Genomic DNA, 14,324 nt, shown 5'->3' with positions numbered 1-14,324 from the left:
AATGTAAGACAATTGTAATTTTGTGGGTTAGTCTCTGTGTCCTCTAATCTGTACCATTGGTCTACCAGCCTGTTTTGGTGCCAATGCCATGCTGTTTTTGTTACTACTGCTCTGTAGTATACTTTAAGGTCTGGTATAGCAATGCCACCTGCTTCACTCTTCCTGCTAGGATTGCTTTAGCTCTTTTGGGTATCTTACTTTTCCAGATAAATTTCATAAGTGCTTTTTCTATTTCTATGAGGAATGTCATTGGGATTTTGATCAGAATTGCATTAAATCTATACAGTGCTTTTGGAATTTTGGTCATTTTGATAATATTAATTCTGTCTATCCAAGAGCGAGGTAGATCTTTCCATCTTCTAAGGCTTTCTTTGATTTTTTTCTTTAGGGTTCTTTGTTTTAACTGTATAGATATTTCACCTCTTTCATTAAGTTGATTCTCAAGTATTTTATTTTATTTTTTTGAGGTTATTGTGATTGGGGTAGTTTTCCTCATTTCCTTCTCAGAGGATTTGACACTGATATACAGAAATGTCTTTTATTTTTATGTGTTGATTTTATAACCTGGTACTTTGCTGAATTTGTTTACTAGTTCTAGAAGTTTTCTGGTGGAGCTTTTTGGGTCTTCTAGGTATAGAATCATATCGTCAGCAAATAGTGCTAGTTTAAGTTCTTCTTTTCCTATTCATATCCCTTTAATTTCTTTCATCTGTCTAATTGCTCTGGCCAGTGTTTCAAGGACTATGTTAAATAGAAGTGATGAAAGAGGGCATCCCTGTCTTGTTCCAGTGTTTAGAGGGAATGCCTTCCATTTTTCTCCATTTAGAATGATGTTGGCCCGGGGCTTAGCATAGATAGCCTTTCCGATGTTGAGATATGTTCCTGTTATCCCTAGTTTTTCTAGTGTTTTGAACATAAAGGGATGCTGTATTTTGTCAAATACCTTTTCAGCGTCTATTGAGATGATCATATGATTCTTATCTTTTGAGTCTATTGATGTGATGAATTACATTTATTGAGTTCTGTATGTTGCACCAACCTTGCATCCCTGGATGAATTCCACTTGATCATGGTGCATGATCTTTTTGATATGTTTTTGTATTTGATTTGCCAGAATTTTATTGCGAATTTTTGCATCTATGTTCATTAGAGATATTGGTATAAAATTTTCTTTCTTTAAAGTATCTTTGCCTGGTTTTGGAATCAGGGTGATATTGGCCTCCTAGAATGAGTTTGGAAGTGCTGCCTCTTTTTCTATTTCCTAAAATAAATTGAAGAGTATTGGTATTAGTTCTTCTTTAAAGGTTTTGTAGAACTGGGCTGTGTTACCATCCTGTCCTGGTCTTTTCTCGGTTAGTAGACTTCTGATAACGTCTTCTATTTCCTCACTTGATATTGGTCTGTTTAAATTATGTATATCTTCCTGATTTAGTCTGGGCAAGTCGTATGACTTAAGAAATTTGTTGATGCCTTCACTATCTTCTATTTTATTGGAGTATAAGTTTTCAAAATAATTTCTAATTATCCTCTGTATTTCTGTAGTGTCTGTTGTGATACTACCTTTTCCATCATGTATGCTGGTAATTTGGATTCTCTTTCCCTTCTTCAGTAATGTAGCTTAAGGTCTGTCAATTTCATTTACTTTTTCAAATAACCAACACTTTGTTTTGTCAATTTTTTCAGTTGTTTCTTTTGTGTCAATTTCATTGATTTCAGCTCTAATTTTAATTATTTCCTGCCTTCTACTGTCTGTGTGAGTGGTATGATTTGTCCCAACCTTTCACCTTCAGTTTGTGTATGTCTTTACCTATCAGATGAGTCTCCTGGAGGCAGCATATTGTTGGGTCTTTTTTTTTTTTTAATCTAATCTGTTAGTCTATGTGAGTTTTTTTGATTGGTGAATTTAAGCCATTAACATTCAGGGTTACTATTGAGACATGTTTTGTATTCCCAGACATGTTATTTAACTTGACTTGATTTTCTTCTTTGATTAGTTTTTCCTTTAGGGTACTACCTCCCTCTGCTGATTTTCATGGTTGTTTTTTGTTTCCTCTTCATGGAACATTTTTCCAAGGATGTTTTGTAATGTCAATTTTCTAGCTATAAATTCTTTTAACTTCTGTTTATCATGGAAGGTTTTTATTTCACCTTCAAATCTAAAGCTTAAGTTTGCTGGATACAAGATTCCTGATTGGCACCCATTTTCTTTCAGAGCTGGATATATGTTGTCTCAGTATCTTCTAGCTTTCAGGGTCTGTGTTGAAAAATATGCCATTATCCTAATTGGTTTTTCCTTATATGTAATCGGATTGCTTTCTCTTGTGGCTTTTAAAATACTCTGCTTATTCTGCATGTTGGGATTTTCATTATAATGTGCCTTGGTGTGGGTCTGTTGTGATTTTGTACACTTAACATCTTGTAGACTTCTTGAATTTGGATTTCCAATTCATTCTTCATGTTTGGAAAATTTTCTGATATTGTTTCATTGAATAGATTGTTCCTTCCTTTAGTTTGGACCTCTATGCCTTCCTCTATCTCAATAACTCTTAAATTTGGCCATTCTATGCTATACCATATTTCTTGAATGTTTTGTTTGTGATCTATTTTCTTTTCAAGATTATATATTTTGTCTTTATTGTCTGATGTCCTATCTTCCAAGTGGTTTACTCTGTTTGTGATGCTTTCATTTGAGCTTTTAATTTGGTTTATTATTTCTTTCAATTTAAGGATTTCTTTTTGTGTTTTTTAGCACCTCCATCTCCCTGTTGGGGTGATCTTTTGCTTCCTGTATTTGTTTATGTAGCTCCTTGTCAAAGTGATCTTTCACTGCCTGTATTTGCTCTCTTACATCTTCCTTGAGTTCTCAGATCATTTTAACCATGTGTATCCTAAACCCCTTCTCTGTCATTCCTCTTGCTGTGGCTGCCAAGGATTCTCATGATGTGGTGTCTTCATTTGTTTGGGGCACTTTCTTCCCTTGTCTTTTCATTTTGCTCCTGTGTCTTCCTTTCCAGGGTCTAGATTATTATTGTTTTATCCTATAGGTTTTTAGTGTTCTTGTATGGCTTCAAGACCTCTCCTTTGTGGGGAAGGACAATGTTAACAGATCCCAATATCAATAATATACCACCTACGAACAATTGTTGTTATTTAGACATTTACAGTTTTTAGTCTCCATGTACAGACATGTTGGATTCAATTTTTATCAAAAATATAATCAGTAGTTTTGTAAAAAGGTTTACAGTTTCTGACAGTGGACAATAAACTGCACGTGGGGTTTAGGATGATACGTTGAGGAGGTAGAATGTGAAGACAGAGAGTTAATATATCTTAGGAAGTATGAAGGAGAAATCTAGTGAAGAGGGTTAGTAGCAAGAGAATAGACAGGAGGTAATTTAGGGTAGGCAAGTAGGTGGGATGACAGTAGAGTACTTAAAACAAACCCACATATGTATTTAGAAAAATACAGATGTTCAAACAGTAAAATTTGGAGGGGGAAAGAAAAATGAAAGAAGAGAAAAGGAAAAAAAGGGCATATACAACACCTCTATACTATATTATTCAGATGACTCAGTCCCCAAAGTCCTGTTTCATGCAAAGTTCTTGATTTCACATATGTTGGGGATGTGAGGGCCGGAGATGGAGGGGTAGAAGAGAAAAAACCAACCAACCGACCAACCAACCAACAAAAACTTGAAGGAAGAAGCCAAGGTTGTAGCTATCTTTAGAGATCCCTCTTTCCTGCTTCTCTTCTCTTCCAGTAGGTGGCGCTGTCTGCTGTAAGCTGGTGTCTGTCCTCTGGATGGTGGAGGTAACCAGAAAGACTGGTCCTGGCACAGGGAACCTGGATGTGGGGAGTGCCACTCACCAGTCCCTGCAGAAAGACTGCACCTCATGGATCTCTTTTTGGGACCGCTCACTCGTATGAGGTGAGCTCCGGGTACTATCTCCCTCTCTTGCTTGGAGATTCCCCAGTTCCTGGTCTCCGCCCCCCTCCTGTGGGCGGCTCCCTGGTTGCACTGCACACCTGTGTTGGGCAGCTACTGTGTTGGTTACCACCGCTGGGGAGTGGGTAAGGTTGGAAACCTGGTACCTGGCCTCTGGAGATCCCATCTGGGAACTTTCCCCAGCTGAATGGCGAGAATGTTGAGCCAAGCAGCAGCGGTCTGCTTTCAGTGCCAGGGAGCCTGCGGAGGTGGGGGGAGCTGGGCAATGGCGTTGTGCTATGGGCAGGTAGCAGCTGAGTGACCTGCGTGGGAGCGGAGCCAAGTCTTGGCGATCTGCAGATGTGTTGATAGGTGATTCTGCTCAGGCACTCGCCAAGTCTTGCGTGGACTGGAACTTCGGGCTTTGGGTCCTGCTCCAACACTGGGTGTCCTACTTGTACACTGAGGCCCAGATCCCTGCTTGGGGTCACAGCGCTGGTGATTTCTGCAGAGAGCTGCTGGCTAGGGGTCCTCTAACACTCTCAGAATGTAGTATTCCGAGTAGGCAAATCTGCGGGGGTCTGGAGGTGTGGGGTGCCAGTAAGGGACAGCTCACTCCCTTCCTGCCATCATGTTTGAGAGCCCTCTCTGACTCTTGATCTTCTTCTATGATACTGACCTTTCTTATATTTTTTATTATACCCTGCTCTTCTCTCCTTGAGAAAAAAACATTAAAACATTGATTTTCTGAGTCTGACTTATCTCACATAGCACAATGTTCTCCATTTTCATTCATTCACCACCAAATGCCATAATTTTATTCTTTTTTTTTTTTTTTTTGATGAGGAGATCTCCATTGTGTATAAGACCACAGTTTCTTAATCAATTCATCTATTGAGAGGCAACTGGTTTATTCCATAATTTAGCTATTGTAATTGTGCTGTGATAAATATTTAGGAGGCTGTGTCCCTGTAGGATGCTGATTTTAGATCTTTTGGGAAAATACCAAGGAGTGGGATAGCTGGGTCATGTGGTGGTTCCATTCCTAGTTATTTTATGATTCTCCAGTCTGCTTTGCTGAGTGGTTGCCTTCATTTGCAGTCCCACCAACAATGCAGACTTCAGTGTACATTTCACATACATCCTTGCCAACACTTATTATTATTTGTAATCTTGGCATTTGCTGTCTGACTGGAGTGAGATAAAACTGTATTGGAGTGTTAATTTGCATTCCCCGGATTACAAGGACTGTTGAAATTTTGGCCATTTGTGTTATTTCTTTTGAGACATTTCTGTTTAGTTTTTTTTTGTCCCATTTGTTTTTTGGGGGGGTTTTATTATTATTATGGGTTAGGTTGAATGCTTTGAGTTTTGTATATTTTCTGCATTTTAATCCCCTGTTGGGGGAGTGGCTGGTAAAGCTCCTTTTCCATTCTGTAGGCCCTCTCTTCATTCCCTTCATCATTTCCTTTGCTGTGCACCAGATGTTAACTGATGACATCACGCTTATTGATTCTTGATTTTCTTTCTTGCACTTTGAGTTTTCATTAAAGAAGTTTTCATTGCATTTTTATTTGACTTCTGTGCAGGGTGACTGATATGGATCTAGTTTCAATTTTCTACATGTAGCAGCTCTCCAGTTTTCCCAGCACCATTTGGTAAAGAGGGTTTTTCTAAATGTTTTTAGCACTTTTGTCAAATATCAGGTAGCTGTCAGTATGTGGGTTTGTCTCTGTGCCTCCTATCCTTTTACAGTGGTGGCCAATACCATGCTGATTTTGTTACTATAGCTCTGTAGTATAATTTCAGGTCAGGTCTGGTGATGGTCCCTGTATCACTTTTCTTGCTTAGTATTGCTTTGGCTATTCTGAGTCTCTTATTCTTCCAAATGCATTTAAGATTTTTTCCCTAATTCTGTGAATAATGTTATTGTCACTTTGATGAGGATTGCATTGAATCTGTATATTACTTTTGGTAGTAAGGCCACTGATCTTGGTAGTAGGGCCATTTTGAGATATTAGTTCTGCCTATGAAAAAACATGGGAAGTTTTTTATCTTCTATAGTTTTCTTCAATTTTATTCTTCAGTGTTCTTTAATTTTCATCTAAAGCTCTTTTAATTTTTTGAAAAGATTAATTCCCATGACCTTTATTTGTTTGAGTTTTTGTGTGAATGGGATGGTTTTGATGATTTCTTCTTTGTCCGAATCACTGTTAAGAGTATAGGAAAGCAATTGATTGATGCTTATAGATCTTGTGTCCTTCTCTTTTGTTGAATTGATTTATAATCTCTAGAAATTTCCCAATGGAGTTTTTAGGGTCCTCTAGGTATAAGATTATGTCATTTGCAAGCAGATGATTTACTCTGTTCCTATTTGTATCCCTTAATTTCCATCTCTTGCCTAATTGTTCTGTCTACTGTTTCAAGATTTATACTGCACAGGAATGGGGAGAGTGGATAACTCGGGGAGAGTGGATAACTTGACTTGCTCTTCATTTTAGGGAAAATGCATTTAAATTTTCTCTACGTACTGTGATGTTGGTTGAGGTTTGTCATTCAAAACTTTTAAAATGCTGAGGTAAGATTCTCTGTCCTCACTTTCTCCAGCATTTTTAACATGAAACGATGCTCAAAAGATCTTTTCTGCATCTATTGAGATGGTCCTGTGATTCTTGCCCTTAATTCTGTCTAATTGGTAAATAACATTAGTTGATTTGCTTAGTTGATTTGCAAATGTTGAACCAACCTAGCCTCCCTAGGATGAAACCCATTGATCATGCTGTATTTGCATCTTGATGTGTTTTTCATGCCGGTTGGTAATATTTCATTAAGTATTTTTGCATCTAGGTCCATCAGTGATATTTGCCTGGTTTTCATATAAAGATTATTCTAGCTTCATAGAGTGCATTTGGGAGTGTTCCCTCCTTTTCAATTTCATGGCACAATTAGAGAAGGACTGGTGTTAGTTTTTCTTTAAAGGTATGGTAGAACTTAGCTGACGATGCCTGTGGTCCTCGTCTGTTCTTTGTTGGAAGCCTTTTACTTGCTGTTTGAATTTCACTCCTGACACTGTTCTGTTTTTGGGTTCAATATGGGTAGGTCACATGGATCTAGTAAATTGTCAATATCTTCTAGATTTTTCTGTTTTTTTTTTTTTAGTCTGAATTTTGCACATAGCGTCTAGACTTTCTTTGGATTTCAGAAGTGTTTCCAGTGATGTTTCCTTTTTCATCTTTAATTTGATAAATTTGGGTCTTCTCTCCCTTCTTTTGGTCATTTGGCTGAGGGATTTTCAATCTTATTTAGCTTTGCAAAAAACCAGCTCCTCCTTGCATTGATCCTCTGTGTTGTTTTTCATTCTCAATTTCATTAATTTCTGCTCTGATCTTAATGATTTCCTATCCACTACTCTTTCTGAAATTAGTTTGTTCTTCCTATCCTAAGGCTTTGAGTTAGAGTATAACCTTATTTATTTGATATCTCTTTTATTTCGTTCAGATAGGCACTCAATGATTTAGATTTTCCTATTAGAGCTGCTTTCATAGTGTCCCAGAGATTTAGATATGTTGTATCTCTGTTCGAATTTGCTTCTAAGAATTTCTTCATTTCTACTCTCCTTTCCTCTTTGATCCATTCTATATTTAAAGATTAACCCATACAGACAAAAGCACAATGAGGACAGGAGAGGTGACAATTGTGGAAATGAGATTAAACTGGGCACAAGTGGGTCAGAACAGAAGCAGCTGGCTGTGGTGTGTGGACATGGATCCCGCATACGGACTTTCCTTTGTGGATGGATGAACCTAGTGAATTGATGTTACCCACATATACAAGGGAGTGGTGGTGACCAAAAGGGCGATGGTATTAAAGGGGCTGATAAATCACCCAGGTAGAAAAGATGCTTGCTTCACATCTTCCAATAAAGAAGAACAGGCCAATTTGCTCAAATTCCTCTGGGTAAGCTTTTATAAAGAAACAAAACACTAACACTCAGTGTTTCTAATGTTTCAAATGACTGGGCACTATGCCTTCATTTTATTATGGTCTCCCTATATGTTTAAACTGGCATTTTGTGTCTTTCATATTGTGACAAATGGGTGAAAAGGTGGAAGAACCATCATTATTTTCATGATTACTATGGAGATGGCTTCCCAGGGTTTTGGTTTCAGTTTGCAAGGTCATTTTGACAATCCTGCTCTTCCAGGGAGAGAGAAGACTGCCTTCATCCAGGACAATACTGATGTTCATAAGTGCTAAGGAAGACAATCACTGGGTTTAAGGAGCACCTTTTTCTTTATGGGTTTGAGGAATAGGACACTTAGGTAAAGAGGAAGGAGAATAATTTTTCATATTAAACAGAATGAGTTTCATGTGAGAACCTCAACAAGGCTGGGGAGGAGGCGTAAGCAGGAAAAAGATGGCTGAGTGAGGACTTGGGGTGCTTGATGTCCAAGCCCAAGGCAATGGAGGAGAGGTTTCCTGACGTGGTCAGGTGGGGCTTGCTGGTCACATCTGGGGAGGTGTCATGAGTACTGCTCAGAGGCATATGCCAGGGCCTTGCTCAGGACCATGAGTGCAGGCTTAGCCATGGGGCATCGAGGACTGGGCAGAGGAGCAACAGAGGCCTGTGGGCTGGTGTCCTGGGAGGAGGCATTTGGAACAGTGTGCAGAGGCTTCTCGGCAGCTCCTTCTCTCAGGCTGAGCACCGTGGAGCAGGAAGAAGGTGGCAGAGACTGAGGGTCCCAGGTAGCAGGGAGTGATGAAGGACCTGTGGGAAACATGTCCACATTCACTTATCTGCTCACTGTTCATGAAAGTTTTCTGAGAGCACTGAATGATCCTCATGTGGCTGTCCTGGGACACTTGTTTTGACTGAAACTATGGCCCCAAGACAGGACTCTCAGCTCAACCTCTCCTGTGTCCTGACTCCCCTTCCCCCCTTCCCTCCCCCCGCAGTGGGCCACAATGAGGGTCAGAAGTGAGCACCCTGAGAGCAGCCCACCTAGGTCTTCTCACATTGCTCTGTATGACAGAATCTTCCTGCGCATGGAGGCCCAGCCGTTGACTATTGGACTAACCTAGAGGTGGCCTCTAAGGACACACTCAATCTGCTGCACCTCTTTGTACCCCCATGACACTTCATCTCTGGAACTCCTAGGACTCAGTGGACACCCATTGCCAACCCTTGACCTCCTCATCTCCTGCACACCCCACACACCTCCTAGGAGCTGGCACCCCACAGAAGTTGCATGAGACCCTGAGGGTGCTGAGGGGTGTGTGCCTGGTTCTCCAGACCCACTGACTCTGCAGCTGTGCACAGGTGGGCTGCACTCCCCCTGGCCCTGCCCCCTCTGCAGCAGTCTGGGTGCACCCTCCCTCCTGGGGACTTACAGTCAGGACTTCTGCTTCCTGTGGATGTAGACGGCAGAGACACCGACTGCCAGTAGGATCTTGGGACCAAACAACAGGGCAATGAGGTGTGAAACTAGTGTAGACTTCACTGCTCCTGAAAATCAAGGGACAAGGGGAGCCATTAGGAGGACTCCTGTGTGTCCATTCCCAGGAGTCTCTACTTGCCCCAGGTGAGGCTACCTGGGCCCCCCAAAATTGTGAAGCAATAGCACACCCCCTGTCCTGGCTGCCCTGGTCAAGCCTGAGGCAGAACCTGGTCAAGGGATTCCTATTCCCACCCACCTAGTCCCAGGTCCCAGGTGACCTCCCTGAGGGAAGGTGAAATTGTGTGCTCTGTGCCCACTGCCATCCCAGCTGTGCTGATTCTGTATTGATCCTCTGCGTCTCATGTAGAGGGATCATCTCCTCCTGATAAGGACACTGAGGCCTGGGAGTTAGGGAGGGTCACAGCTTAGAGGAACCCAAACCCAGAGAAGCTCCTCCATGGAGTCCTACATGGTGACACCTGAGGTCATGGTTTTTGGACCAAACAAATGCCCAGTGTCTTCAGGCCCAGAAAACTATTTTCAGTGGGGCGTGCACATGGGTGAGGGCCCTTCCCTGGTGAGAGGTGAGGGCAAGGTTGCTGGCTCAGGTCCATGGGTGAGCTGAGGGGCCCTGGGTCTCAGCACCTTGGGGATCCTGCTAAGGAGGTGCTGGATGAACTAAGAAAACCGCTGGCCGAAAAAGACTTTTGTGGGTCAAGAACACGTTTGTCCTATGTGGGAGGGGCCATAGTCTCCTAATAGCAGACCCCCCTCCAGGGCTCTGTCACCTGAAGTCTTTCTGTTGGACACACAAACCAGATCCAGGGAATTAGACCTGGGGAGTCTTTTCTTTGTTGCCATGAGACATTTATCCTTTTAAAATGATGCTAACAAAGATGGAAAAGTATTTTATGAAGAAAGTAATGCTGCTGTATCCTTGGACAGGAGGGGAACCTCACCCCGTGGGGCTGCTGCCCTGCTGGTTCTCAGCTGAATGGTGCTCTGGGGCTCCCCCTCAGTGGAGGAGAGCTGCACTCCTGCCCCCTCCTCCCTCTAGAAGGCTCCAGCATCAGAGCCTGGCTGAGCAGGGAGTGGAAGGCCCCCCCTCCACTGAAAGCAGCTCTGGGGTTCCTCTGGCTTCTGTGGAACAGCTGAGCTGCTTCTGCATCTCTCTGCAGGTGGGAGGGACCCTGATGTTGATTCTGAGAACATTCCAGGAATCTCCCTGATCCCCTATGTCCATCACAGAGGGCACTTCCTATGGAAACCCAGCTCCAGGAGTGGTCTGGAAATTAGACTCTACACTGTGAGTTTGAACCTGGGACTCATCAGCTGTCTGGTAACATGGCTCCAGTGCTGGAGGTCAGTGGCACCTGGGCAGGCAGTGGCCAGTGGTGGAGGTGCTGAAGTGAACCTGTTATTTAACCTCAGGAAGGGAACTTGTGGCATCTAGTGCTTGAACATGAAATGGCTGCTATTAGACTCTGGCTTTGGAGGGCAGAGGTCAGCAGAGTAAGTAGGAGAGAGAGGCCGTGAGGAAGGAGAACAGAGCATCTGGTAGGTGGACACCAGTCCTGTGGGGAAAGACAGTGAGAAAGTAAGCGTGAGTCATCAGAAGGTAAAGGTGAAGTCTGGGAGCCAATGGAGTTCCTGGTGGATTTTTTGTCCCCTGGAGCCAGAGGGAAGCAAAAGCAGAGGTTTGGTTCCTGGATGTAATTCCAACAGTAGTAGAGATTCAGAGGAGTTGACATTCTCAGGTTCAAGGGCTGTTCCTGATAGGAAGTTGAGGAAGCTGGAAATGAACATTAGGGCCATACGGATCAAAGCGCTCCAAGACCTTCAGTGGACGTCTGGGTTGCTGGCCACAGTCTCAGCAGGATGGCTGCCAATTAACTCTGCCCCAAAGACATTCAGTGCCATGTTCCATCCCCAAAAAAATGCCTCTCCTGCATCATGTAATCCTCACCACATCCCAGAAAGGAGAAGTGCTGTGGTTCCATGTTACAGAGAGGATCTGGGATGCCCCAGGGCACACTCCCCATGGGTTGGCCCTCAGGATGCACTTTTTATGCTGGTGTCCAGGTGTGTCACAGGAAACTGGGAGACTCTCAGACCATTAACTGAAGCCTCCTCCCACAGAAGCAATAAAAAGAAGATTGATATAAACCCGAAGTAAGCAGAATAAAGGAAATAATAAAGAGTCAAAATTCAATAAAATGGAATACAGGGAAGTAATAGAGAAAATCACTGAAACACAAATTGATCCCTTTGAAAGATCAATAAAATAGAAAATTCTCTTGCAAAATTGATGACAGATGAGTGAGTGAGAGAGAGAGAGAGAGAGAGAGAAGAACGGCAGGAGAGAGGACACCCTAGTAACATCAAGATTGTTATTATTCTTTTTTTAACGGGGATAGTGCTGTTGGATTTGTAGAAGAATGTCCTTCATCATTTGACAACTCTAGCTGTGGACTCCTGGTACTGGTGTGCATACCTGTCTAAGTTTTTAGCAGATGTGTTTATGAAGCTTCCCTGTATCTCCTACTATAAGGAAAATTGCATTTGCTTCCTATCATTACTCTTCCTTCAAGACAGGGACAAATCATGGCCCAGTGTTGACCCAGCACATGAAGCCCAAGATAGGGCATCTGGAAGGAACTTGCACCTTGAAAGAGTTTTTTTGGAGTCCAGACCTGCTCCTGTGGTTCACAGGGAAATGACACACATTGGGCCACAGGATGGGGTCTCAGACAACTGTGGGTCTTTGGGACAATTTTTCATGGGAGAAGGAACATTGTTTTTAATTAGCAAAAGTTTGCTCTATGGGCTGGTGTTGGCCCTGTCCCCAGCAACTTAGATTTGCATTGAGTAGTATGGATATTCTCTCCATGTGTCAGGGCAGGAAGTCATCAGCCATGTTCCCATTGGTCTCCAGGGCTGTCCTCGTTTCCCTTTCTGTCAACTCCTAACACAGGTGGTTGGAGCATCAAAGGAGAATATACACCAGCAGAAATTTGCCTGTTGTGATGAGGCTTTGAGGGTCGTCATTACAGTAGGTCTGTGACCACAAATCAGGAGGAAATCAAGAAACCTGTGGAGATCACTCAAGGTCACCTGGAGGCCTATTCCAAATAGTCTCCACCTCCTCAGGGAGTCCTTTCCAGATTTCCCCTAGAGGAGCCAGAGTCTGCTTAGTGAGGACACAGATGTGTATGGGAAATTGTAATACGGAATAGAACCTGGGCAGAGGTCAGCAGGGTAAGTAGGAGAGAGAGGCCCTGAGGAAGGAGAAGAGAGCAACTGGTGGGTGGACAGACAAGAGGCTGAAGAGTAGGACAGGAGGGTTCCCCTCCCTCTCCTTCTTCTCTAATATCTGTTTATGTCAGAGGATCCATGGAGAGGTGGACCAAGCTGTTCACAGGGGAGACTCTTGGGGTGAGGAGTGGGGGATTGCCAGTGAATGTAAGGTATATATACACACTTGAGAATTATTCTACAGTGAATAGGAATACTACCTGTAGCACTAAAAAAAAAAAAAAAAAGATAGAAGATAGTAAAGACCCAGTCAGCTGAAGTGGAGATTCCACCAGGGAGAAATTTTTTCTTTTTGGTGTTGGAGATTGAGCCCAGGGGTGCTTATCCACTCAACCATGTCCCCAGCCCTTTTCAATATTTATATACAGACATGGCCTCTATGAGTTGCTTAGGGGCTTGCTGAGTTGCATAGGCTGACCTGGAATTTGCCTTCCTCCTGCACCAGCCTCCTGAGTGGCTGCGATTGGACACCTAGCCTGGCCAGGGAGGTGTCTGTACCCTGCTTCTTCTGGGGGGCGGAGATATGCCTATGGTTTCTGGAGGTAGCTGGTTGCCTTTCATGTACCAGCTAGCAGGTGACCACCGCATCCCCACTCAGGGCACAAGAGTTCACCAGGTACTGTCCATGGTCTCTGTGATGACTGAGGTGGTTTCATCCTGGACACTTCCATTCTCTAGCCAGGTCAGATGCAAGCTCAGGGGATAGAACTTCTTTGCCTGGCAGGTGACAATCACCTGGTTCTGTGTCACTTGCGTTTTTTAGGTGACCTCCATGGTGGGTAAAAAGAGAGGTCGAGGGCGAGAGCAATTAGAATTGACAAGTGGCAGGTGAAGAAGGCAAGTGGCAGGTGCCAGGACAGGCCCATCCCCCCCTTCTTCCTTAGTGTCCCTGTTTGAAGGCCCCATGAGATGTGTGCCCAACCCCACAGAGGAGACCCCCAGAGTGTGGTGTGGGGAGCTGACTAAGACGCTGCTGTTCCCAGGCTCTGGGTGCCCTGGGGGAGGGGGGTCACTGCTCTCAGGTCACAACACACAGAGTCAAGGTGAAGTTTAGAGCAATCGATCTCCTGGGAGAGGCCTCACCAGGGGTGTTGTCCAGGCCTTGCTCCCTGGGGCCAGCAGAGACCTGCAGGGTGTAGCTCCTGGTGGTGGCTGGCTGCCCATCGTGCTCCACCCGGCAGGTGAACGTCACGTCCTCCCTGTGCACAGAGGAGTTGACCAGCAGCCAGCTCATCAGGTTGAAGGTCCTGTCCTTGTTCTCTGAGCGGGTCGAGCCTGTTTCTGTCCTGGACACATTTCCATTCTCCACCCAGGTCAGCTGTAGGCTCTGGGGGTAGAACTGCATCACCTGGCAGATGATGTTCACCAGATTCCCTGCCGTGGTGGGCAGTGGGGTGACCTCCACGGTGGGTGGAACTGAAACAGCACAGGGAGAAGCTGTGACCTTATGGCACAGATGCTTAGCTCTTCCCAGCAGGGCAAGGGCCTCCCTCGGGACAGGGACAGGCATGCAGAGGGGCTCAGACACTGAGGGTTTGCACGGGAGTGAATCACTAACCACAGGACCTGCCACCCACAGGTGCCAAGTGACCAGCAGCTCCCCTCAGGGTAAAAGTGAGTGAGGTTGACAAGCAGAATTCTGACC

General features: G+C 43.9%; 1 protein-coding gene across 1 annotated transcript in view; it reads right to left on the bottom strand.

The window, feature by feature from the left end:
* Nucleotides 1-8,201: 8,201 nt before the first annotated feature.
* Nucleotides 8,202-14,324, bottom strand: part of LOC143394881 (signal-regulatory protein beta-1-like) — a 29,611-nt gene continuing 23,488 nt past the window's right edge. The window contains exons 3-4 of the mRNA XM_077109046.1: nucleotides 9,318-9,432; nucleotides 8,202-8,694 (exon numbers count right to left, since the gene is read on the bottom strand). Coding sequence (XP_076965161.1) covers nucleotides 9,320-9,432 — 113 coding nt within the window. The 3' untranslated portion in view covers nucleotides 8,202-8,694; nucleotides 9,318-9,319. The remainder of the gene's footprint in view (nucleotides 8,695-9,317; nucleotides 9,433-14,324) is intronic.

Source organism: Callospermophilus lateralis, chromosome 3 (genome assembly GCF_048772815.1).
Source record: "Callospermophilus lateralis isolate mCalLat2 chromosome 3, mCalLat2.hap1, whole genome shotgun sequence".
In the NCBI taxonomy this organism is placed as follows: Eukaryota; Metazoa; Chordata; class Mammalia; order Rodentia; family Sciuridae; genus Callospermophilus; species Callospermophilus lateralis.
This window is presented reverse-complemented; position numbering and strand designations above follow the sequence as displayed.